The sequence below is a fragment of the Camelus dromedarius genome, chromosome 8 (assembly GCF_036321535.1).
Source record: "Camelus dromedarius isolate mCamDro1 chromosome 8, mCamDro1.pat, whole genome shotgun sequence".
NCBI classification, from domain to species: Eukaryota; Metazoa; Chordata; class Mammalia; order Artiodactyla; family Camelidae; genus Camelus; species Camelus dromedarius.
The window spans coordinates 55,396,949-55,423,629 of NC_087443.1; the positions used below are offsets into that span (position 1 = coordinate 55,396,949).

A 26,681-nucleotide genomic window follows, 5' to 3' on the forward strand; every position below is an offset into this window, starting at 1 on the left:
GCTGTCTCCCATCTAGCAGATTTGAGATTGATGAACCATGAGCAGAAACTACTTGCCCAGAAAACTCTAGTTGCCTTTTACCATCCTTACCTGACACATGAACTCGACGGGATTTGCAGCTTTGGACAATAAATTCCCAATTTCCTCCATGTCAGTATAATAGCTGATAACGGTTTCGCACACCAGTAAATTTCCGGAATATATCTTCAGAGAAACACTCCCAGATGAAAGGTCTGAACAGAAGAAAAGATACTATGGAAGTATTCTTTTTTTATATTACAAGGGGACAGGGAAAAGTGTTCATGGATTCATCTTAATGGTAAAGAAACTAATTGACGGCTGGAAGATCTTGGAGGTGAGCTGTATGACTGGGAAGAAAGGGAAAGACTAGAAGTAGTAGTGAGCAGACTAATCACGGGAGGGCTCTGATTCAGAGGAATTATCCTCATTGGGCCTGAAATTTAATTTTTGGAAGATTTTCATTTCTTTTGTTCACTACTGTAGGCCCAGTGTCGCAACAGGCAGGAAGAGCTGAATTTAAAGCACTTTATATAGAGGCCAGTGGTCGCCAGAAGGGGGAAGGGATCCTGGCGGGTGAGACTCCGTGCTTCCGCCCCGTTGGGCCAGTAGACCTGATTCACTTGCTCTGCTGTCGTCACTACTATGTACTCCCCTAGGTGCTCTCTCTTCTACACCACAGGAAGAGGTTGTGAGGGGGAAAGAAAAACCTAAAAATACACCAACCACAAAGATTCGATTCATAAAAGAGGAAATGCGACAAGTAGAGAACATGGAAAAATACTCAACCTCACTAGTAATCAAAGAAGTGCAAATTAAAACAACAGACTACTGCTTAAAAATATACCAAATTAGCAAAAATACTCAAAGTGATAATGCCTAGTGTTAGTGATGGTATAGCAAATAAAGTTGAGAGTAGTAATATTTCAAAAGGCAATGAAGCTCTATCTTCCAGGGCCCTTAAAAATGCCCATTGTTTCAGGGATTCCACCTTGAGGAAACAATCTTAAATACAAAAAAAATATATATATATATGCATAAAAATGCTCAATATATCATCATTTAAAACAATAAGAAGACAATAAGAAATCAGAAATTACACAAATATGCAACAATGAGGAAATGAAAAATTAAAAGATGATACTTCTATTCAACTATTACATCATTTTTAAAATTACGATTTTAAGATATAGGTCCAACACAAAGGATTGGTTTTATAAATTATGGTACATCTATACAATGGATTACCTTGTGACCACTAAGGATCATATTGTAAAAGAATATTTATTAACATGGGAGAATACTCTTAGTGTATTTCCAGGTAATGAAAGTCAGTTACAAGACAGTATGAAGCTATGTACACAGATGGAGAAAAATACAGAAACCAATGACTTCCTCTGTGTAGGGGATGTGCAGATGGATAATTTTCTATCTACTTTCTTTTATGGTTACTGTATTCTTCAAATTTTCATACTGAGCACACATTACTTTTGTAATAGAAAAAATATAATTATAAAACGGAAAGTTACAAAGTCCACGTAATAGCACAGGGGAAAAGGGATGGAGAGAGGATAAATTAAGAGTACATAAAGAAAAAAGAGTGTAAGATAATAGATACTATTGGAACAATTATGTTTTTAAAAATTGTAAACAAAGACAGAAAAGATGGAGTGTAGGCTGTCAGATGACTTTCTTCCAACTTTTCTCTAATTTCAAAAATTGTTAATATGTTAACTTTATAAAGATAAACATTTTAATATATCCATTCCCCCACCCCACCACACATGTGTATTTTTTCAACTTCCTTTTCCTTTAAATAGTACTTGGCAACCAAATTCAAATCTTGGCTGTCACTTTCCCCAGTGGCTGAATAAAGACAAGACAAGTAAAAGACAACAAGAGGGGGGCCTCTTCCTTAACACGATGCCTAATTTTTGGAGGTTCCTGGGGCTACTTACTGGGAGCTTTCACGGAAACAGTGTACTCATTCTCCAGCTTGGCTTCCGCTCTTATTGAGGGAGAATCCTCAGGTGAAAATTCTGCTTCTGTCGTCACCCTCTCATCCAGCTTACATCTCACAAAGACGTAGATAGTGGTTTCTGCCTGGAAAGGGAGACCAGTCACCATCCCCTCTTCCTCCTGGGTCCCCTGTGAGGGCGCTGAGCCAGAGGGTCTCTGTGGCTCCCAAAGCCCCAGCTCTGCCCAGTGAGGCTGCTCCAGAGCAGGTGAGGGGTCTCTGGTCCGGTGCCGGGCAGAGGCAGCTTGCCATGGGTCCCAACCAGACAAGTTACAATAACTCAGAGTGAACATTGATAAATCTTTACAACAATTTGATGAGGTACTTTACATCTGTTGAACCTAATAATGACTTTAAAACCTGGGGCTTGTATTTTATATGCCTTTATATTTAATTTTTATAGCATTTCTTCTTTATTGTATGTATGAAGGGTCCATGGAAGGATTGGAAATTTACAAAAATAAAATTAAAAAAGAGTTGCTCACCACAGATAGTTTGAGAAGCACTATTCTAGACTAGCCTTGCTACTCAAAATGAGGCCAAGGGACCAGCAGCATTGGCATTCCCTGGAAACTTGTTAGAAATGCAGAATCGTAGGCCTTTCGTGGACCCTCTGAACCAGAGCCTGCATTTTACCAAGACCCCTGGGTGACCTTACAGAGTGAGAGGCACTGGCTGAGAGAAGCCCTCTTAGCTTCTGCAACTTAAGTTGTTTTTAGATGGACAAAAATAACTTACTGGAGGATTAATTTTCCCAAGGCATTGAGTGACCCGAGTCGCTATTTTACCTTGCTTTGAGATCTTTTGCTGAACATGCCAAATGGAATTGTCTGTTTTACTGCGCTGGTTACGCTGACTAAGCTCTTAAGACTTTGAACTGGAAAGGACAGGTCCTCCAAAAAACAGGGGAAAATGACAAATTTCTGGCCATATCTAATTCCCAAATGTTCACTGTAAGATTCTGCTATCAAGCCCTTGTAAAAGCCTTCATGACAAGGGCCACGACTCCACAGCAGGTGAGAGGGAGACAGGGTCCTGGCTCATGGAGACTGCTGAGGGTAAATGTGAACGTGTTTATCGTTGACCTGACTCCTGCTGCAGACCCAGCCCTGTCCCGCCTGCTCCTTCTCCCAAGAAGCTTGGGGAGCTGGAGAGAATGAGTCTCCGCTATTGACAGTCATGACCCAATCCCAGCCCTGCTGCCCCAGGACCCAGAGACCTGGAGCAAGCAACAAGGAGAATCTGGGTCAGTGGCAGCCAGCATGGGAGAAGGGGGCCAAAGCCTGGAAAACGAGGGAGGCAGGTGAGGGGTATCACCCTTTAGTTCAAAACCCTCTCCGCAACAGGCACCCACCAGTCTGATCTCAGGAGAAAAGGGACGTGGGGAAGGCAGGGAGGAGTACAGGAAGACTGAAAACTAAAATGCCCACAACGGCCTGGCCAGTAAGGAAAAGGAGTCAAGCGGGTTGAGTACAAAGAAAGGGGAGGGGAGGGAACCAGCATCCTGGAGGATGCATGCCCTTTCTGAAGGGCTGCTCAGCCCAGTCACTCATCTCAGGTCTGGTATTTCCAGATTCTGATTCAATGGAAGCTGTAAACAGATTTTCATGCCCAATTTTTATAACACTGTGCAGCCCAAACTAAACATGTCTACATGTTCATCCAGCCTGAAGCAGTGGTTTGCAACCCCATGGAGGGAGTCCTTGCCCAATGGCTCATGGCCTCAGGCTGTGCAGAAAACCACTCACAAGCACAGGGAAGCCAGGACTTCCTGTTGCCACGGCAAAGTCAGCACAGGGCTTGTACCCATAGGGAAGCGTTTTCTGCTCTGAACCAATATCACACATTTCTCATCAGGAAAGGAAAGATAATGAAAAACTATCAGTACTATGGCATGATTCAAATGGCAGTGGCCCATCAGTTGGCCTTCACCTTCAAGTCACCTCTTAACATAGGTCCCATCCCTGAAAATGTTAGTCATGTTATGCTCAAGCATTAATCTTCTTTCTTTTGCAAGCAATGCTGGCCAGCAAGTTTCAGCCATCAAGTTTCAAGGCACCCATTTGGGCCATGCTAGGGAACAACTGACAGAGAAGCAAGCTCTCCAAATGCCCCACAGTTCCTTCCTCCCAGCACTATGCTGGTAGGAACAGACCCAGGCCTCTAACTCCACGGCTGGCATATAAATGTCTTGTAATGCTCATGTCTGCTGGTCTCCGACATGCTCTAAATTTTTGATCCATGAACTTAAAGTTTTAGACTGCTAATATATACATTCCTGGGCTCATCTCACCTTGATTTAAAGGAAAGAGGTGTGCCAGGTCCCAGGCATTGGGGTTCCCAGGATAGCTAATGTACAGGGAAACCCCATGAGAAGGCTGGGATTACACTGAGGTGCAACAGGAGAACCCTGCTCCCTTTACTATAACAAGCACATCCATTGAAAAGCCCAAAAGCCTGTGCTCTGACATCCATCAGCCAGCCCCAGGAATGCCTACCCCACAGCGAATGCGGTCCGGCTGCACCACCATGAGGTTCCCAGGCGGAGTCTCCGGCGGCAGGCCCTGCTGCTTCGAGTAGGAAAGCACCTTCTCGTCCTCGGTCTCAGTGTCAGTGACTGAGTCACAGCCAGAATCTATGGCACAGAGAGCACCAATGAATGGAAGGAGAAGGAAGAAGTGCTGGGCATGTCTCACCCCATTAAAACCCCAAACATTACCAAATAGGAAACAGTTCCGAATCTCAAACAAATACAAGCTGCAGGGAGTGACTCAAGAAATTATGAAAGAGGCTCTCATGAGGAAAAGTCAGCCACCTTGGAGGCCACAGGGGAGGGTGACAGCAACAGGATGACGGTGGAGAGAAAAGCCAGAAAATCTGAGGCAGGCTGCTGTCTGGGGCTGGCAGGTCTAGTCTCAAACAACAGGCTTCTGGATGCCTTACATCTGGACTTCTCATAGTGCTGACTTTGGTGTTTGTGAGGAAAGAGGCTCCTTCTCCTCAGGTGGGGTCAAGAATGGACTGTCCATTTAAAGGTCATCTTTTGAACATCAAGTAAAACCTGTGCTCTCCAGGAAGCCATTATTCCACAGGGTCATGGCTAGCCAATGTACCCACTCTGGAGTAACAGTGGAAAACCATCACTTTCAAGAAATTTTAGATCTGTAATGACCAGGTTCCAAATCAGTACCACAGCCAAAACTTCTGCTGTGGAAAGACTGATGCACAGACTCAGAGCAGGGGAGCAGGGGTATGCAGGTGTATGGGGTATAGCACAGAACGAGATGGTGCTCAGATGGGGTAAGTGGAACCTACCAGAGTTCTAAGGCAGGGGCTCTTAACCAGAGCTCATTAACTGGATGCAAGATTCCATATATACATGCACACTCGTGTGTGTGTGTGTGTGTGTGTGTGTGTGTGTGTGTGTGTGCACGCGCATGTGTTTGCCTACACTTCTCTGGAGATAGTTCAAAGCTTTCATCAGATCCTCAAAGAGGAGCACAATGGTTAAGAAGGGTTACAAGGAGAGGGAGGGTTCATCTGGTCTCTTTCTTGGGCTTGCTCTTCTTCACTCCTAAACCACTCAGAGCCAGCCAAGCGTGCTAGGCACTGAGAAGACATGAGGGTGAATGAGACATCCATCCTGCCTTCAGAGAGCCCACAATCTAAGAGCTGGAGAGAGGTAAGGCTGATTCCTGCAGGCCGGCCTCCCAGGGAAGGAGTATGATCCATCCTGGGAGAAAGCTGGGGTGGCACATCAGCCCACGGATATGTCCCCACACAAAGCTGTAACACAGGCTTGCACCCTAGACCCCAGGTCATGCTGGGGAGAGGCTATGCTCCCATGACCATGAAGGCTGAGGCAGCGGAACAGGGCTAGGGGGCCAAGCCCCCACCGTGTCCTACTACTCTAACTGTGAGGCAAGGACCTCTGGGACCTGCTCAGGCTTGGGGAGGGGCTGAGGCTTCCCAGATATGCAACTTAAAAGCTCCACAGCCTTGGACAGGAGTCTTGTCCTAGAGCCTGACACTGCTGCTGACAGATGTCTACACACTGTGATGGACAGGGAGGCACAGACTCCTGCTGTGTGTCCCCTCTCTGTGGTTTCTCCCAAGATGCACTATTTCTGAGAGCCAGGCTGAGTACAGCCTAGTCTCTGACCTTGTTTGTGCAACAGGACTCCAGGCAGAACTCAGTAATAAGAGATGGGGCAAAGGAACCTGGGTGTTCTAAGGAGGGTGATATTATTTTTCAGTAAGCATCAGAGCCATCAATCTCCTATATCTCTCTTTTTCTTTCGATCCCACTGACTCCCCTCTCACTCAGTGCTAATTATCCCCCTGCAAAGGCTAAGTGCAGTAGTCTCCCCACCTCCCTGCTTTCCAAAACAAATTAACTGAAGGCTGCCATTTTCTCCACTGGATCTGCCCTTCCCCACATCTTGCCTCCTTAATCAGTGACTTCTAAAAAGTCAGGGTCCACCCCTGTGGACTGAGCTGTACATGCCACCCAAATTAACTCCCACCCACCACAGGAATCTGTGAAAGAAAGAACCAAAAAATTAGAGATAATTAATATTCTTCTTCTTAATTATGTAACACTATATCAAGCTTTAATTTTGTATTATTAGCTACCTAGACATGCCATTTTTTCATTCCTGAGGTTCTCCCTGAATGAGAAAATAACCCCAACGACTTAAAACATTCAATCAGTTACTTAAAACTGCAAGAAGCTCCCTGGAGCTACTTACTGCTCTAGAATTGTTTTGACATTATCCTAAGTGGCTAGAGTGGTGGGTACCAACTATTGTCAATTACCTATTCTAATTTATTATACAGGTATAACCTCCTGGGGATAGACCCACGGTACAATCTATTGCTTCAAAAAAAAGAAATCTCTTCGTTTCTCCCAAATTACTGACCCAATTAGTTGGCTGGCTAGAGTCAGAGCTCTAGTAAATGCAATCAAGAAAAGAATACAGAAACAGAAATAAGCCAAACAAGAAAGGAGGATAACAACAGATAAGGAGAAGAATTTTAGAAACATATTGATGTGAAAACTCTATGCTAAGAATTTTTTTAAATGTCAATACAATTTTTATATAAAAATATAAATTACCAAAATTATCTCAAAATAAGTAGAAAATCTGATTTATAAAGTAAATGTCATGCAAATAAGGGATGAAATGTACAGCATGGTGACTATAGTTAATAATACTGTATGTACATTTGGAAGTTGCTAAGGGAGTGAATCTTTAACATTCTCATCACAAGAAATAGAAAAATTGCAACTAAAAGAAAAAAGAAGAATTTAAGGAACTGATAACAGAAAATGGTATCACGGGGTTCACTGCCTTCGGGTTTTTTAATGGTCTAACTATGCACTATTTGTCAAGATAGTTATCATAAAAAGCCTGTGAAGTTTTAATAGAAATCCAGTTGTTGATTACATAATTCTCTGAGTAGGAAAAAAACTAGATCTGTGAAATTGCACAGAACAGGTTTAAAATATCTTCAGTTTGGACAAATTTTTTAACACATCAAACTTCAATTTCCTGAACTGTCAAAAATAAATAGTAATACTTGCCTCCTAAGCTTTAATAAAATAAGATACATTTAAGTATAAAAAAAAATCTGATTAAAACAATAATCATGGAAAAAAAACTTTCTCACTTTTCAAATATAATTTAGAGTCCAAACCAATCACCCTCCTTGCATTGAATTTTAAATTGTAGTTCCCACAGTCTTCTTCTTTATAATATTCAATTTTCCTATCTAAGAAAGTTCCATTTCTATAGGTTTTATGTCTCCTACCAAAGTTTAAAAAACAATAAAGGGTGGCCTTACTTTATATTAAACTTATAAAAAATTAAACAGAGCAATTAAACACAATAAATAACACCAAGATCAAGCTTCATTCTCATAAAATACTCAACATGTGATGAAAAGCAATAAACATCAGTACAGAATAAAAAAAAAAGGTTAGTGAGAAGGATGATTCAGCAGATATTGCTGAAAAAATTTAGGCATTCGGGATGGGGGTGGGGGTCAGAGGACAATTTAGACTCTTCCTAATTCTTATCCACTCCAAAATAAAATTTGATGGATTATAGATTGAAATGAACAATAAAACAAATTTTAAAGATTAAAAAGATAAAAATATAAGTGGAAATTTTATCATTGTTTTGGGAAAATATTTATCTTAAACTACTGAAGAAATACAATCCAAACAAGCAACAGAACTGATGACATGAATTTAAAACTTTAGTAAGTAAATCAATAAAAACCTAAAAACTAACTATAATGCTTTGGTAGCATTAGTCATAATAGCCAAAGATGGAAACAACCCAAATGTTCATTCTTTGATAAATGGATAGACAAATTATTCAGCCATAAAAAGGAAGAAAATACCAATACATGCTATAAACACAGATGAATATTGAAAACATTATGCTGGGTGAAAGAAGCTAGCCACAAAGACCATATATTACATGACTCCAAATATACAATATGTTCAGAATAGGCAAATTTAAAGAAACAGAAAGAAAATTAGTAGTTGCCTAGGGCTGGGAGTTCTTGGGAGGGGGTGGGTGGAGGTTGGGAGATGACAGCTAAAGGGTACGGGGTTTCTTTCTGAGATGATGGAAATATTCTAGAATTGATTGTGCTGATAGCTGCACAAGTCTGTGAATATACAAAAAAAGATCACTGAATTATATACTTTAAATGGGTAAATTACATCTCAAGAAAGCTGTTTCCAAAAAATCCAATGGCAAATCACAAACTGGTTAAAAATTTGAAATAGACATGCCAAGGAACTAATCTCCTTAATATATTAAGAGGTCATAGAAATCTCTTTAAAAACACCCAAAGCCCAGTAAGTAGATAATTGAGAAAAGAAGAAATAAAATTACCTCTCCATCCAAAAAAATTAAATATCATTCATTGTCACTAATCATGCAAATAAAAATTTGTTATTTCACCTTTTCAAATTAGGAAATATTTGAAGGTGAGGTAGGACAGATACTCTCATTTGCTGTTGAACTGTACAATCTTTCTGGAAAGCCATGTGACCACACATAGAGAAAGGGAAGTCTTTAAAACGTTCATACCTTTGGCCACTTAATTCTACTTCCAGAAATATCTCTTAAGGAGAAAAATAAATGTTCAAAATGTAGACAAAGGTAATGAACCAAGATGTCTGCTAAATCATTCTTTGCATCAGTGAAAAATGAAAAACAATCTGTCTGGTAAAAGAATATTTAAAATATTATTTTCCAAAGAGTTTGAAGTAACAGCTTATGACATTATGTTAAACAAAAAAGCAGAAAACAAAATCGTGTATCTTATAGCGTAAGTTATCAATTACACAAAGGAAAATGCATTCCAAAAGGTCAGAAGAAAATGTGTGGGTATATGCATAATCCTTCCCTCTCTCCCTCTTTTCTTTCTTCCTTCCTACCTTCCAAACTGTTCATGTATTTTCATATTTTCCACAATAAGAAAGCACTTTGATACTGGGGGTGGGGCGAAGAGAAAAGCAGCAGCTGAATCTTTTGACTAATCACATCACCAGCTTGGCATCATTTATGATGAGACTGTTCCTAATAGTGCAACACTTGGTAGACAGTCCCCATGTTCAGATGGTCCCTATAAACAACTCCTTCCAGTAGATCTATTCTTTCAGTCACCTGAAATGAATAAGCTACTGGCCGCTAATTCATTTCAAGAAGTCAGGCAGGATGCCATTCACTCTGCAGGGCCGTTCCGGTGGCGCTGATGGACAGCACCACTGCTCACGTTTCTTCCAGCCATATCAGCCTCTTCCACAGCACCATACAGACAGCCAGGGTCCAGCCACTTCAGCAGATTCAAACCCAGACATAAGCACCACTGAAACCCACCTGACAGAATGAGATGGCTCCAAAGTTTCCCCCTTAAAACTTGCAGATTCCTCTCCACCCCTCCCCACCTCAAAAATAACACCAACTTTGCTATCCTGAGACTCAAATAAATAAATGTTTGAGTGAAGGCACTCTGAAAACGCTGAGGAGCCTCCCCAGTTCAAGTATTATTAAAACACCATTAGTATCCTTATTGCTTTAAACTTTGACAATATCCTCTTAGCTCTTAAGAAACTCTGAAGAAATTACAGAAAAAGACTTTCTTTGTACATCAAGCTCTTCAAATTCTCATCTGTAAAAGGCTCATTTGGTAAACACTCCTTGAATTCAGTGGCAGGGAAGTTTGTCTCTTCAGAGAACTTGCCTACTTTCACTTATTAGACAGTAAGAACTAGCTAACATGGTTTTTTTCACCTTTTGCTCTTGCTGCCAGGTAGCTCGGTTTTAATTTTGTTTCTTAACCACTGTTAACACTTTCTGCCAGGTCTTGGTCTTGCTTATTTCTCTTTTTATATTGTGTTTAATTTTGACGGCTGCTTGACATACTTTGGGGATCTAGGCAGGATGTGAATCAATGTTTCTCAAAGGTGGCATCTGCCAAAATCCTCAGATATAGTCCTTATGAGAATCAGTGCCTGGGTTTTTCATTTAGATGACAATGCCTTTAAAATGGGATGCAAAGACTTTCCAGATTATCTGGATGACCACATTATAATTGGGTCCAGCCACATGGTTGCGGTGGCCGTGAGTGTTTGTGTGTGTGTAATCCTTTTGCAACTAGGTTACGCTACGCTGAATGTCAGAAGCTAATAAGGAAAGAAGACAGGGGGCAGGATGACATGTAAATGGGGCATTTGTGCCAAGTGAACACAAGAAGGTTCCCTGTATACTTCTTCACATAGAGAAATGCACTGGGAGAGCCAAGTCCCACAATAACCCAGGGGAGCTGTAGCAAGCCCCTTTGACAGAGTCAGTGAGCTCCACAGCCTCGTGCCATGTTCGTAATGCTGCTTCAGTAAACCACCATCATCTATGACAAAGCAAGTGCAGTCAGTTTGCCTTTTATTTTTTTAATACCTTTATTCGTATCTGGCTCATCTGTTTTGCTTTTGGAATTGGGAAAGAACAATAAGCATCAGGAACTGAACATGTTCATTCACATTTCAGCAACATAAAAATAATCTGTCATCACTAAAGATTCAAAAAATTTTTTCCTTTAGAAGGGAGTCTAAAAAAATATTTAACACTATTAAGTTCTAAAGAAATTACGAATTTTAAATGAATTGAGTATATGTATGCACTTGGACCCACATCAAACCACATGGACCAGCTTATAGTGTAAGAGGGCTAGTGACAGACTCATTATTACTAATAACGATAACAATAAAACTTACCACTTACTTGAGTATTGTGGTGACTGCTTTAACAGTCTTAATCTGATTTAATTTTCACATAAACCCTGTGAGATAGAAATCAATATCCTATTCCCATTTATAGATGGAAACACTGTGCCTGAAGGATTGAAGTAACGCAGCCCAGGTCACGCAGCAAGCAAGCAAGCAAGGGGCAGAGTAGGACTTCGCCCACAGGTGTCTGTGCCAGTCTCCCTTGTGGATGTGGACCAGGGCAGGAAGCAGTGTCACTTGCTATTGCTGGTCTGGTGATGTGACTCAGCTCATGAGACACAACGTGGGCTTTTGCTCACCAACACCTGGTGGTCCTGCCTTGTTCTGAGCAATGCTGCCTTGGTTAGGTATGCCACGACCTGCCACCACGGCCAAGTGACACATCCAAGGATGGAGTTTAAGTCAAGAGACACTGAATGCCAACTGAACCAGCCAGGGTGCTCCAGGGGCCTCTGCCCCAAGGCTGCACTGTCTGATTTTCCAGTGAAGTTTTCAGACCACAGTGCTTACTGCTTCTTTCCTGCACCTTGTCTGGTGCTCAGTCGGGACTGTTTTTTGATAGCCTGAGGGAGGGGTAGGGTAAGGAAGGTGAGAGAATGGTGTTTCCTGATCTTGACACATTTTTTTTCCAGGGCACACAAGCTAACTTCTCTTGTAAGGTAATGTTAAGCTTCGGGGAAAGTACTATAAACAGGGATCATTCTTAAAAATGACCACAACTGCCACACTGAGCATTTACTATATGCCAGGAACCATGCAAAACCCTTAACACACATGACTCTATTTTATCACACCTAAGAGGTTGGAATGATTCTGACTGTTTCACAGATGAGAATACTAGGGCACTGGAATTTAAATAAATTGTCCATGTCACACAGTGCATGCTGAATGGAAATTTAACCCCTAAATCCATGCTCTCATGAGCTCTGATAGCATTTTCCACACTGGGAACCATCTAACTGGTGTACAGCAAACGTTCAGTGACCCTGAGCCACATAGTAAGAAAGCAGTCCCCTTTCAATTCTTTCAATCCCACTCATATCAAGAAGAAAGGCTCAGTTTGGTAAGACGATGCTTTTAATCTCTCCTTAACATGCTTATCTCCCCCTGCACCGCAGAGGGAACAAGGCCATAAGCCCACAGGCTTCTGCAGGGATGAGTGTCTAGTGGAATTTAAAACCACTGTTTGGTTTTTATTGTCTTTATTTTTATAGTTACTTTTTTATTTCAAGAGATACTGATTTTTTATTTATAGTGGCAAGTTTCCTTTTAAAATAAATTTACTTAAATAAAAAACACGAATTGAGATAAAGAAAATACTATTAAGAGTTCATCGGAAAAGTTTTGGAAAGAGATAGTGGCGATGGTTGCACAACACTGTGAATGTAATAAATGCCGCTGAATTGTATACTTAAAATTGGTTGAAATGGCAAATATTATATTATATATATTGCCACACTTTTAGAAAGTTTATAATGAAATATACCCCCCAAAACCATTGAATTGTACACTCTAAGTGGGTAAATTGCATGGTATATAAATTATATCTCAATAAAGCTATTAAAAAAATAGATAAACCAAAAACCATATTGATGATCCTCAATGACTGAAGTTTGGGAAAAGCTGAATTATGCTATATGGCTTTCGTTTTGTTAAGCTAAATTTATTAGTGATTTTTTTTTAAATAAGATAAAGCAAAGGAGGGAAGGCCAAAAGAAGGTCTGTAGCATAAACATGTTAAATTATTTTCTTTCGGTTTTGAAATGACAAGGAAAAAGAAAATGAACAAAGAAGGGAATTAAAGAGATAAATCTCAACTGAAAATTAAGTTTTTCACCAATCTAGCCAAAAATAGAATGAAACAGAAATGGTCACTGCGGCCAGTCAGGGGCCTATGTGGGTCTCTGGGCTGATGTGAAGCAGGAGGACATTATCAATTTGTGTCCAAGATTTCAATGTGGCTGATACAAGAGTGAAGAAGATTCAGAGATTTCTTAGAAGAATGCTGAAATGAGCAGCCAAGCAACCTAGGTGGTGTGGTCCACGAGGGAAAGGGGTCATGTTCCCTCTGCATCTGCAACCCAGTCAAGACCCAAATTTAACCCTACCCAGATGGGGCAGGAGTATAGAGTGCCACCTGAGGCCTGGAGAAATTTCTGGAGGCTTCTCCACTTAGGATGAAGTTTCTCAACTATTATGATGCTGATCCATTTTACCTAAGCCACACGATGAAATCCCAAAACAACTATTTCTCAAAGCCCAACATGAAACGTACTGAAACCTGAGCTTCCTAATCACCCAGCAAGTATCTATCAAACATGTATGATGTGGACCCCAGGGGGGTTCCCGAGGACATGTCCTCTACAGTGCTGGCCTTAAAGAGTTCACAACTGAACTGGGAAGATGAGGGTCCACGTGAAACCACTGAGAGATCTAAGTGATCTCTCACCAGCAAGCATTATGAGAACATACATATAACTACATAAAATTAGTTATGTTTATAAGTGTTTATAAAAGTTCTAGCACATGAAAAATAAAACCAAAGTTTAGAGAAGTTGAGAAAAATTTCCTGAAGGATGATGAAAGGTTAGTTTACTTTAATTAAGGCAAATAGCATTTGGATGCTGAGATTACCCTTTGAGGAAAAAAGCACATTTTCCATTTAAATTGATAAAATAATTAGTAATGTATAATTTTATCCCTCCAACAAACATCCATTGCCTATCGATGAATAACTAGTATTCAAAGCCTATCCTAGATCTCCCAAGAAACATCAGGGTGAGAACATTTCTGTCCTCGCTGTTGGTGGGGGCAGCACACAGGAGAGAAACAGCTTCTTTTCAACTTTGCAAGATAAATGAGATCAGGAATAACTTCAAAACAAAACACTACAATGGATAAGAAGGGATTTAAAAAACAGTTTATAGCCACCAGAGGATCAAAGAAGGGAGGACAGCCCCAAAGGGATGACAAGTAGGGCCTTGAAAGGTGCAGAGAAGCTGACACGGGGCCAGAAGGACTTTCCTGGCAGAGGTGAAGGCACGATTAAGGCATAAAAGCATGACAGCAAATGTTGTGTGTGGGCTACAGGAAGCAAGGAGGGGCACCATCTATGTGAAGCGGAGCTGGTGAGAGGGGAAGAGGAACCTGGGTGTCAGAGAGGACCCCAAATACCATTCAAGGGGTTTGATCGGTGTACTGAAGACCTGTCAGCAAGTAGGTAGTATTCACGAGAAGAGGAAACTCTGTAAAATACAGGCTGAAACTGTAGTTTTATTTTTCTAAAAGTCAAAGAATTTTCTTTTTGCTTGTTTTTTAAATAATTCCAGGCACACAAGTGGAGTATGCCAGCTCTTTTGCAAATCTTGGTCAGAATCGAGAAGGGGAATGGCTGACCATCCATTACACCCTGAGCAAGCAGTGACTTCAAATCTGTAAAATAACATGAACTAGTGGCTAACAAAGTGTTACCAAGCCAACATCCTGCTCTATCCGCTTTCGTGAGAAAATAAGATGCTAAAATTAACCAATGCCTGAAAGCATACCACAAGCACCGTTCACAAAACGTTTAGAAAAATGGTTCTTAAGTAGATGAAATATTTCTCCTACCATGTATCTTGTTTACACTAGTTATGAGACTAGAAAATCCGTATCATGGCTATCGTTTCCTTAGAAAGCACAAAGCGAGACCTCAGGCCTGGCCTTGTCCCCAGATTCCAAATGTGTGGATCCGAATGAAGGAGCTTCTATTTCACCGCAAATGCGTGTCGGTTCGTAGTGGGAGGTGAGAGGTTGGCAGTGGTGGGACTCAGACCTTGAGTTTCAACAACCCCACCTCCCCCCAGCTTCCTGGCAAACATCAAGACTGCTTTTTCATTTTAGTCATCACCCATGGGTCTTTCTTCCTCCCTTTTCACCCACCTTGGTTAATGGGTATTGAATTTCCTGTCCAACTAATCCCTTTCACTTAAAAAGCTCCCAACACAGTGACAAGTCTACCTAACCCACAAGTCACCAGCTACCCCCAGAAGTCACATACAGTCATCAATCAGAATGACGTTAAGAGGGTCAGTGGAATGCAGGGCTCTTCCCCACCACGTCTACTGGCACTAAAGGAAGGGGAGGGAGGTGACAATTACTTAGTGGTGTTAGTATGAGTTCATTACAGTGACATCAATCATTGTCCTTGCCACCTTCATCATCATCATCATCATTCTCATGATGCCAGAAAGGTAAGGCAGAGCCTTGTGGACATATCCCTAACTCAGACTTTAAGTAAACTCATGGTGGCCCTCTACTTCCCTGGAAATAAGGAGAAAGGAATAGAAAAGAGGAGGAAGAACGAATCCTCTCCTCCCACAAGTCCATGCTGACTTCCTGAGTCAGTCAGTGCTGCTGACTTTCCCCACACAGGCTGGCTCACCTGTCACATCCAATCCGCTTTGCCATCCAGATGTTCTGTGCCAGCTGCAGATTCCTGAGGCTGCCCGGTTTTACTACACATCAGTGGATCTGCAGCACTGGGTAGAGGGTTCTGGATCAGGAATCTACTGCACATCAACCCCAGTCTTTTCCAGCTCACACAGACAAGAAATTGTTTTTCCTTCATTCACCAGGTAATTCCTGGCCCTCCTCAAGGTACTTGAAGTTCAAGATAAGGGAGTAGGGCAAGAGGAGAGGAGACTTCAGGCTGCAAGACCTTTATCCAGCCCCCACCTAGTTGCTCTAAATGAGCTATGCAAGGTGTCAGTTTAGTTTAGTTTTGTTTTAAAGCAAAGGATGATGGTTCTTCCCGTCCCCTCCCCAACTCGTCCTGCTTGCTCTTCAGCTTGAATAAAAATAGTCCCACAGCTGAGGCTGCCATGACAACCAATGAGAGTGTGGGCTCACCCTTGTCCACTGATGAGAAAATCTGCCTGCAGTCCTTCCGCCTGCCCTTCAAACTTCTCTCAAGTTCAACCTTCAGGACTTTCCTGAGTACCAGAGCCAAGTCTCTCCATCCTCAACCGAGAAGCTGAGGGATATTTGGAGCTCTTGCACCACCCAGTGCCTCAGAACTTTTTAATGTGTTCTCATTAGTTCCTTTCACTGTCCCCAGGCACACGTGACAGACGTGACTATCTCCATTTTGCAAATGGAGAACTGGGGGCACAGGGACGTGAACTGACTGGCCCTACGTCATTAGCTGCTGGTTTAACAGCAGAACCATATTATGAACTCAAGATTCCCATCTCCTTCCTTTGGCTAAAGGAAGATCTGCTCTTGGGAATCATGACCCCAGTGGGGAAATAATCCTCCTGGGTGAGCTGCCTCCTGGCCACAGGCTGAATTTCCCTTAACAAGTCTCTGGGATAAATCTGGGAAGGGTTGGGGGAAAATCTGCTGCCCCACCATGGGAACCAGGTTGCGCAGAAACCCGTATCTATCCTGGACCCATCATCTCTGGCGCTGCTCCAACCAAGCACAGCTTCACTGGCCAAGTTTATCAAGACCCTTAAGAAGCACTACGTTTCAAAGGCCACCACTGGGGAGAAATTTCTCCACCAGGACTCTCAGGGCTAGAGGCCCATGGGCCCCTGTTTCACCGTTCAGGAAACCCCATTGTTGCTAACAAAGCAGGAGCTACCACAGCCCCCCACGAAGGCTTCCTCTTTCTTCATCTCTTTCCGACATTTATAAATGTGCTTCCTCTCTCTATGTAAATTTCGTTCAAATGGCATGACACAGGCTTGTAATGAGGCCATTAATAACTAGTCTTCAAACAGCTTCTTCTTGGTTTCCTGGTTCAGGAATCAATTCCAATCTAAGCAGACACTGATACCTGGATTTACTGGTGTGAAGATGGACAAATGTGCTTTGTTTGGGGCAGGCCATGAAAATGCAATTTATTTTCACCCAACCGAGAACAGAGAGGCTGAAGGCAACCCTTGACAACAGAACTAAGCTTAAGAAACTGTAAACACAAACAAATGAACAAAAAAACCTCTTCTCTTTTGTCTCTCTACCACTGAGTCATCAAACTTCCAGAAAAGGCCAAGAAGGTGTTTACCTGCCCCCACTTTTGGTGACCTTTAGCATTCTAACCAGCTGAAACTATGAAATTGGACTGGCCAGTTTCACTTTCTATTTTTAGAACAGGTAACTTTCTCTCACTCTTCACCCTGAAAGCTGTATCTGGCTTCCAAGTATGGGCAAGTTGGGGTAGGGGCGTAATTCTCTTTGGTGATATGCTTAAAAAATAAAAAAAGACGGCATCCAAATTCTGCTTAAGTAATTGTTGACCAAAATAAAAGTTCCTTTAACCCAGGAGCTGCTGATTGCTTCCCAATAATTAAAACCCAGGCTACTAAGGGCTAGGCTTTAAAAAAATATATGGTATAATGTGTCCTAGCAATATAAATGCAGCGACCGAGGGGTTCTGGAAGAGCACAGTCAACGAAGCCACAGAAAGCCTGGATCCAAGTCTCATCTCCCAAGTCACTGGGTATAGTGACTTTTCAAAGCTTCAATTTCCTCTTCTCCTTTAAAATGAGAACATTCATACCTATCTGGCCTGCTGCACAGGCTTATGGGATTAAGTGATAAACACTTAGAAGCCCTTTGAAAACTGAAAAGTCCTAGACAAAGTTAAGAAGTTGTTATTTTCATTATTATTCATTTAACAAATGAGAGCCCCCATGAAATGATTCTCCATGTAGAAATGGGCAGAAGCACACCTCTGCATATGATAGTCCAGAGCTAGACAGTCAAATGTGACTCAGAAAGTGAGTGTCAGGCAGCCCAGGGATGCTCTAGGTAGCCATGGAGACAGGAACCAGCAAAGATGCTGCTACCTCCAGGCAGGCAGGAGCAGCAAGCCTTGATTGTCCACAACAAGTGGGTGTTTGCACCCACCAGAATCCCAAAAGATCACAGCCAATATGGATTTTTAAAGTGGGAACTGAGTGCTTTGGGTTCCGAGTTTCTGTTGCAGTGGAAGCTTGTCCCACTCTCTGAGAAGAGGCGGCAAGGCAATAGGCAGTGTAGCACAGCAGTCGGCATGAAGGCTCTGCATGCATTCAGATCCCAACTCTGCCACTTCCTGCCTGCCACTTACCTCTCTGTGCCTCAGTTCCCCGGTGTGCAAATGGAGATAATAATATCACCTACCTGACTCAATAGTTGTAAGTACAGAATGAGTTGATTCATATGAAACGCTTAAAAGAGTACCTGACAAAGAGTAAGCACTGAACAGTCACTAGCGATTAGGATTGTTTATCTCTTGACCAAATTGTTCTTCCACTAGACTACGATTTCTTTGAGGGAAGATTCCCTGACATTCATCTTTGGATCCCCAGAGCCTAGAAATCACAGTGAGAAATCAATAAATGCTTCTTGCATGAATGGATGAATCGATGAATGAGATAAGACCAACCACCTAAGTTACCAGCAGTGGAGAAAAATACAACACAGGGAGGACCACTGCAAGGCCTTGTGCCTCGAGGCTGTTAGTGTGGGAGCTGGAGAGAAACAGGAACTGTCTAATCCCTGATTTATGTGGGCAGGCTCAACCAAGCTGCCCGGAAAATTCAGGGTGGTACACCGTGTAAGTCTAAGTCTTCCAAGAAGTAAACACTAAAATGGGATTAAACATGCAAAGATTTTGTTAGGGAAAGTGCCTGCAACAGAAAATGGGGAGGGAAGTTGGGAGAACCATCGGATAGCCTAAGCCCAAATGAAGAACAACAGAAGGAAGGATGGATGGAAGGGAAGTTCTGCAAGCCCATCAGGGAGTCCTCAAGCTGAAGATGGCCATTGGAGGGGTCCCGTGTCTTCCAGGAGCCAGCCTGCTGTAGAATCCCCACCATGCTGTCATTGACTGGGAGCAGGGCTTGGTCAAATACTGTGATGGATTCGGAGTGCAGCCCTGGGGCCCCTGGTCAGATGTACTCCTGGAAGCTGGAGGTCTGCCAGGTGCATTCTCATGGCCGCCACAGATACAGTACTCCTTAAGAGCATGGAACTTGGGGTCCAGACAATCTAAGTTGAACCCCAGCCCTTACTAGCCGGTTTCCTTAAGCAAGTTTCTCAGCCTCTCCATGCCTCATTTTCCTTATTTGTAAAATGGAAATTATAATTCTAACCTCTCAGGATTGTTATTGTTGAGCACCATGCCTAACACACATTATTATTATTATTATTATTATTATTATTATTATTATTATTATTATTATTATTAATATTCTAGTTGCAATGAGGACATGAGAACGGCCCCCACTGCTGCATACTTGGAATTGAGTTTTATGTGTGTACTTCAGGGATCTGGGACATAAAAGCCTAGAACTATAGGTTGGCGGTAGCACAATTAAAACAACCAAACCAGTTTGTCTAGAAATGAAAGGTCATGGGGACTTTCCTAGTTTGGCTGTTTCCTGGAGGGGAAGCCAAGGTGGGTTGCGTTGTCCAGAATCCATCTACAACCACAAACCCCTCTGCTCTCTTCTACAGCTGTACTTCATCTGCAGTGTCACCAGCCTGTCCCCTGCCAGCTGTCTGCCTATGAAGGAAAGTGTAGTCAGCACAGCTTCCCTCCAAGAACAGGCTCTGAGAGACATGACTCTGCTATGCTGTATGTGTTCTGAGCACCTGTTTGCCTTTGTCTCTGTGACCTTAATTATTTCTTCAAAACCTTGGCCATCTTTCTGGTAGTGGTCATTGCTGGCTGCTGCTGGCTTCTGGTCACTCCATCTGACTGGAGCCACAGTGTCCCTTCTTGGGTTGGCTATGACCTGAGGCAATCATAGCTTCCATGGCCCCAGTTCAGCTGGCTTGGGCCTCTGCCAGCCTTGTTGACACTTGTGCTTTGGTGGCAGAAACAGATAAGAATGCACAAAAAAGGAGCCCCCAAACTGGAAACTAACCTCTCACCTCTTCCACCCCCACCTCAGAGGCCTTTTCTCCAGCCCCCATTTCCCAGAAGGTCATCAAAGACACACGCTGGGATTTCAGGGTTTTTTTTTTTAATCTTTGAAGAAATGACCTTCAGTTGTTTTTTTTTTTTAAGCTGAGAAGAGTCAAAATCAAACTAAAAAAACATTGATTTTGTCTAATAATTAACATCTTAAAGGTAATCAAGCTGTATCTTCCAGGTAATATTCTCCATTTTACAGGGACTTTTTGGGGGAATTTTCAGTTTCTGTGCTGGAGCTGTAATCCGACACTTGACCAGCCTCATTTCAGCCTGAGGTTGGAAAGCCGAGGCAGGAAGTAAAGAAACTGATTGAATACCTCCCACCAAGCCCAGGAGACATTCCCATCTGAGGAAAGATGAGGTCACTCTCTTTGTGGAGGTGGAGCTCAGAGTAAACAGGCTGGCCGCTTGCTTGTATGACCTCCAGCGTGGGCACTGAGCCCACCTTCAAATGTGGCTTTGTTTTCTCCTCTGGTTCCCGAGCCAGAGCTAGGAAAGTGCTGGGCGACGCTGACACCAGACGTGCCCAGTGCCCACAGCAGAGGATCCCCGTCACCAGGGAGAAGCACTGGTTGGGCCATCCTCCGCCTCCATTACACGTGAAAATATTTACAACCTTAGTAGTTAGCCTCTTCACACCACCTTGGCCTCTTACCTGCATCAACCCCTCTCACTAACTGAAAAATCAATCAGATTTGGTTTCCTTGCAAATTCAAATTCTTAAAAAACGACTCCCTAAAGTAAAAGCTGGGCATTCTCACACTCTTACCCTCAGGTCAGTGATTTATTAACCACCGGCTCCCTGGTGAGTCACTTCCCTGCTCATAGCTGTCCTCCTCTGTGTTAAGAAAGAGTGGGCAGTACAGTCGTACCTTGGGGTCCCTGTCTAGCCCTGACACTGTGTGTGTGACACCGCACTGGCCTCACCAACTACATTCTCACCTTCTGTGAACATTTCTCCCCAACAAGTCCTGTCTGTTATGTGTCATGTGAGATACATAGCGTGAGATCACACTTCCTCGTTCAGAGTCGCAAGCATGAGGGCAAAACATAGTTTTCACAATTATTTTATATTTAATTACAGAACCACTAGAAATCTAATCAACGTTAGGACCAGGATCAAGAAAAACCTATCCCAGTGAGTCATATCTTCTCAGAGGGGAGGCAGGAGCATTTGCAAATGCCCTGCCAGTGATGAATTAAAATGGAAGCACAGTCAATATTCTATTAGGTTTCAATTTTTTAACTATAATTTTTATAATATGAACTATGGAAGGTGGACATTTGGCAAAGAGGAGCATGGGTTAAAACAGGTGTAAAACTGCTTCCCTGTAATGCTTAACTACTTTTTGTCTACCTCTCCGCCACTCTCCTCAGCCTCTGTGCCCCTCCCAAGAGCCCACAAAACCTTGCTCTTGCTCACTTTTCTTCTCCATAATATTGCAGGCCCTTTGTATGCTGTGTTTTGCAAATCTAGCCGTCATAATATGGTTTATTTCCCTTTTTGGTTAGGGTTCAGAAATCTTCCAAAAGTAGGGACCCCAGATACGGACCCCTGTAGGCAAAGAGGAGAGTGACTCACTCATACGAAGTGCGAAGTGCACAGGGAGCAGCTGGAAGGCTCTCATGCACAAAACCTCCCCCACCTCCACATTCTACTAATAAAAGCTTCATCTGAGCTATGCTGGACATAATGCAAATGGCCAGGGGAAAAGTTCAGCTTCATGGTCACTCACACCATACTTAGTAAGAATTATTTTTGAATCTTAGATCATCAGGGTTTGACTGACACTTGAGAATCATTTACAGCAAAATTCCACTCAATAAAGGATTTTTTTTTAATTTCCATTTGAATACTCACAGTAACAAAAGCTCCCTTCTTAAAAGAGTCTACCCTACTGATGGGCATTTGGAGTTATCTATAAAAGCTCTTCCTCATCTTCAGCCCAACCCTGTAGAATCTTTAAGATGGTCCTGCTGCAAGTAAAGGAAATTCCAACTCAAGATGCCTTAAACAATAAGGACATTTATCTCCCAGAATAGAAAGTCCAGCAGTTGGGGGACTTGGGGTTGGCTGACACAAGGGTTTAGTAACTTAATATCACAAAGGCCCCAGGGCCTTTGCATTTCTCTATTCTACCATCTTTAGTGTAAGCTTCATTCTTAAGTTGGTAGCAAGATGGCAGTGGCAGCTGCAGGTTCACTTCAGGCACAATAAGGACTGGAAGAAAAAAGAGAAAAATATCCTCCCAAGCATGGGAACTCTTCCCTTCATTCTGTTTCAACTTATGTCACATGCACAATAACTGTCACCATGGGGGTGCCAGGCACTCATTGACTCCACTAATCATCCAGGGTGGACAGAATGTTGGAACTTTCACCATAACGTCCACCACTCCTGCCTCTCAGGAGCGTCCACCTCAAATAGGGTTCTCCCTTCCCCCATGACTCAGAACACAGCCACAAGCCTTTCCACAAAACGGTGGCTCATACAACATGTTTCCAAACTCCCTGGTTGTCCTCCTTTGGACACAGTCCAGTTGGTCAGTTTCTTCCTAAAAAATATATCACCGAGAACAAAACACCATTCTTGGTGGAATATAGTGAAATCATAATATTCCACAGCTGGGGAGCTATATTTTTATTAATGTAGCTTAATTTTATAATAGCTTTGGTTCCTTATCAATCAGGTAGTCAGCCTTAACCTGCAGCTCATCTTCGCAGGTTAATGTCACGCTGGATTTCTACCTTGCTGCACTAGCTGAGCTGCTTTTATGGACCTCAGAACAGAACTCAGAATCATCCTTACTGAACTAGATCAGGATAATTTTGAATAGTACTTCTGCCACTCAGTGTAATAACTACCCAGCCACTTACAAATGTTATCCATCTATAAGTCTGTATTGCTTTTCTAGGACTGCCGAGACAAAATACCACAGACTGGGAGGCTTAAACAACATAAATCTATTTTCTCACAGTTCTGAAGCCTAAGTCCAAGATCAAGATATGAGGAGGTACTATACTTTAATTAAATATATATATATCTAAGATTTGAGGGAATGGGTGTAGCTCAGTGGTAGAATGCATACTTAGCATGCACAAGCTCCTGGATTCAATTCCCAATATCTCTATTTTAAAAAAAGAGGTTTGGTTTCTTCTGAGGCATCTCTCCTTGACTTGCAGATGGCTGCCTTCTCCCTGTGTCCTCAAATGGTCTTTCCTCAGTGCATACACACCTCTAGGTCTTAATCTCATCTTAAAAGGTCATCAGTCTTACTGGATTAGGGCCCACTCTAATGACATTCCTTTAACCTTAATTACCTCTTAAAAAACCCTATCTCCAGATACATTCATATTCTGAGGTATTAGGGGTTAAGATTTCAATATATAAATTTGAGGGGGGCACAATTCAGCCCCTAACAAATTTGATATCCAGCTTCTGTATGTGCCTCGAAGTCAGAGAAAAGCTGGAAAGGAAATCTAAGACCAGAGTCTGGCATTCTACTAGATAATCCTTTAAGGATGACCATTAAAGAATAACCATTAATCCAATTATCTCCTCATGTTATGGTGAGATCAGCCACTTTGGAGAGGAGATGTTGACTAAATTTGGGAGCGTGTTGAAGAGGATCATTCTGGAAACTGGGGCATTTTTACCTGAGTAAAAAGAAGGTTCTATTAGGGTATTTCTACCACCAGAGTGGATGACTTTGAATGTGAAGGTGCTGAATCAGGGGGTGCTGGGCAGTGAGTTCAATGGAGAAGGCTGAATGAAAAAGAGCTAGAAGGTTATCAAAAGTCAAATTCAGTTACTTCCCAATTTTACTTAGGACATAGGTAGCAGCAGCTGAAATTGAGACACTGGCATTTATCCTGAGTGCCCATAGCATAGATTGGCCATGTCTGTCTTCATTACTCTGGTTTGCAATTAGCCAGGTAGGCAGTGATGACTTGGAATTTTGCCCAGGGACTTGAAGACCCATGTTTCTATAAACATGGTGAATGGAAAGCAATTGCTATGCTTTCTCACTCTTATCCTTTTAAAAAAAACATACACATACAAATATAAATAATAAATAAATATATGGGGATGTACTATTAGAGCAACTACATATAAATACTAAAGAATTAAGTAGGTAGCACTAAAGAGTAAGAGTTAGATAAACAAACACCTGATTGTAATTAGCTCAGTTACTCACTGATCCTTAACCGTTCCTTCTTAGATTAAATAGCTTAATTTAAGAGGCAAAAAAGCCTGCTCTCCAGATGGATTTACAATTCTAGTGCCTGAAGCTTTAGGGTAACATGACGTTATTAACCCTTCTAGCCAGGTTTTTTGTTTGTGTGTTTTTCCTTCTTGTTGGTTTGGCCAAGGACTCAAAAGATGGGAAATAGCGGCTGGAGGGTCTGCAAGGACACTCAGCCCAGCCCCTACATCTGATGCTTGCATCCCCTTCCTCACAACCAAATGCCTACTTCAAACCAATGAAACTGGCACATAGGAGTTCATCTTTGCAAGAACTGCCTCCTCTTTGAGGAAGCTCTCTTGTCTTCAATTTCCTCAAGGAAGAAGTTGTCAAGGGAGAAGAGAAGCACAATTTTTTTTTTTGTTTCTTGCTCTAATTTGTACTGCCTTGGTCACCATTATGAGATTAGTAAGTGCTGACCTGATATTTGGGTGGGGAGAGAGCTGTGTGACCCCATCCTTTATTTTTTTCTTTTGCCTCATTAATAGATGCTTTTTAGCCACTTCACCAACAGACACCACGCCTTGCCTCTGATCTCTAATCAAAACCTTAGCAGGGTTTTAACATAAACTGAAATTTACATTCAACCATCACCATAGCAACCATCACACAGAATTAAATACAACTTTTCCCCCTCTATCATCTACTTTTTTTTAAGAGCTGCTTTTCTCTTCAGTTGCAAATCAAGCTATTCAGAAGATGGCCATTAAAAATCTATTTTGAAAAACTACATTTAAACAGACTGTAACAAGGTTCTAAAAACAGTCATTTGAAGTGGTTTCTAGACACGTAGCACCATACACTTTTCCACTCAGCCTTACATTGCTGAAGTCTCAAGGATTCGTCTCTGTGCTGGGAATTGCTAAAATCAAAACAAAGCTTTGCTCATAACTGTGGCAAACATCCCTTGAAAGGTGCCCCAAGATTATAACCCTGAGCTAGGGCAGAAAATTCTGCTAATTTCAAAAAGGATTTGCATCGTGTTTAATTTTTTTTTAATAAAATAAAACAAGGTTTGGTTTGATTATTCAATGTGCAATTGGCAAATCTGAAATTTTCAGGATTCACATCTGACTGAAGAGGAGATATTCAGTTGGCCATGTGGGAATTTATGCAAAGATAATGGAGAGTAAACCAAAGATAAAAGGATAAAATATCCCTACCCAAGAGGTCTAATTTTTTCTTATTCTGGAGTACAATGCCACAAGAGCCCTGAGTATTCACAGATTTTGGAAATGTATCTCAGACTTAGGAAGAAGGCAAGAAAATATACTTTTTTCATTTTTACCAAGACAAAAAAATCTACTTGAGACACTAATCCCACTAACAAATTAAGGTGCACCCATCTCATGACTCCTATATATTCTATTCCCTTGCTACTTTATAGTCCCAGAAATTAGTAATTCAGTTGTACTGAAAATTGACACAACAAAATTAAGTCATTTTTCATAAGTCAAATAATTTGGTCTTGTTTATTTAAAGCCAAACTATAATGTAGTGATACTCCAATCATTCATTTAGTCATTCATCAAGTATTTATTGAGCACTAGGTGCTACCATATGCTGAGAGCTACATCTTCTAAAGATGAGAGAGACTTAATCCAAGACTTCAGGATCTTCACTTTTCTAATTCCATAGGATGGCAGATGTTTTATACCAAAATGTCAGAGAAATCTTAACACATTTTCTCTGAATGAACACTCAAGGTTGTGTCTGTATATAGGAGATGATGCCTGTCACATGGCTGTGCCCATGACCTCAGTCTGGACACTAGAAACTAAACTGATGGCTCACTTCTATTACTGACACCTAGTAGACCTCACCTGAGGACACTCATTTTTAGATTTCTGAAACATCCTGACTTGCTCCTAGTACAACTCTGCCACTCAGGAGATATGGCTGAATTCTACCCCAAATGATAAAGAAGTCTCCCCAAAATGTTCCTAACAGTCAGGTGTTATGAAAAGCAAGGTGGTACTTAAAGGTTCTCAGTCATTCTTTTCCATTCAAGAGCACTGACATAGCTAGTCAGACAACGTGAGTACAAGATGGGGGTATATCCGAGGAGTTGCTGAAATAATCTTATATGCCTAAAAGTGAGAAATCTTACTTATTAAGCAAGATAACACATGTGGGGAA

At 41.9% G+C, this 26,681-nt stretch overlaps 1 protein-coding gene across 2 annotated transcripts in view; it reads right to left on the reverse strand.

The window, feature by feature from the left end:
• PIK3AP1 (phosphoinositide-3-kinase adaptor protein 1) overlaps positions 1-26,681 on the reverse strand; it is a 106,863-nt gene that overhangs the window by 53,746 nt on the left and 26,436 nt on the right. For both annotated transcript variants that reach the window (XR_010381962.1, XM_031461498.2), the window contains exons 3-5: positions 4,534-4,670; positions 1,977-2,121; positions 91-233 (exon numbers count right to left, since the gene is read on the reverse strand). Coding sequence is in view for 1 of the 2 variants with exons in the window: in XM_031461498.2 (XP_031317358.2) it covers positions 91-233; positions 1,977-2,121; positions 4,534-4,670 (425 nt within the window). In the remaining variant the exon portion in view is untranslated. The remainder of the gene's footprint in view (positions 1-90; positions 234-1,976; positions 2,122-4,533; positions 4,671-26,681) is intronic.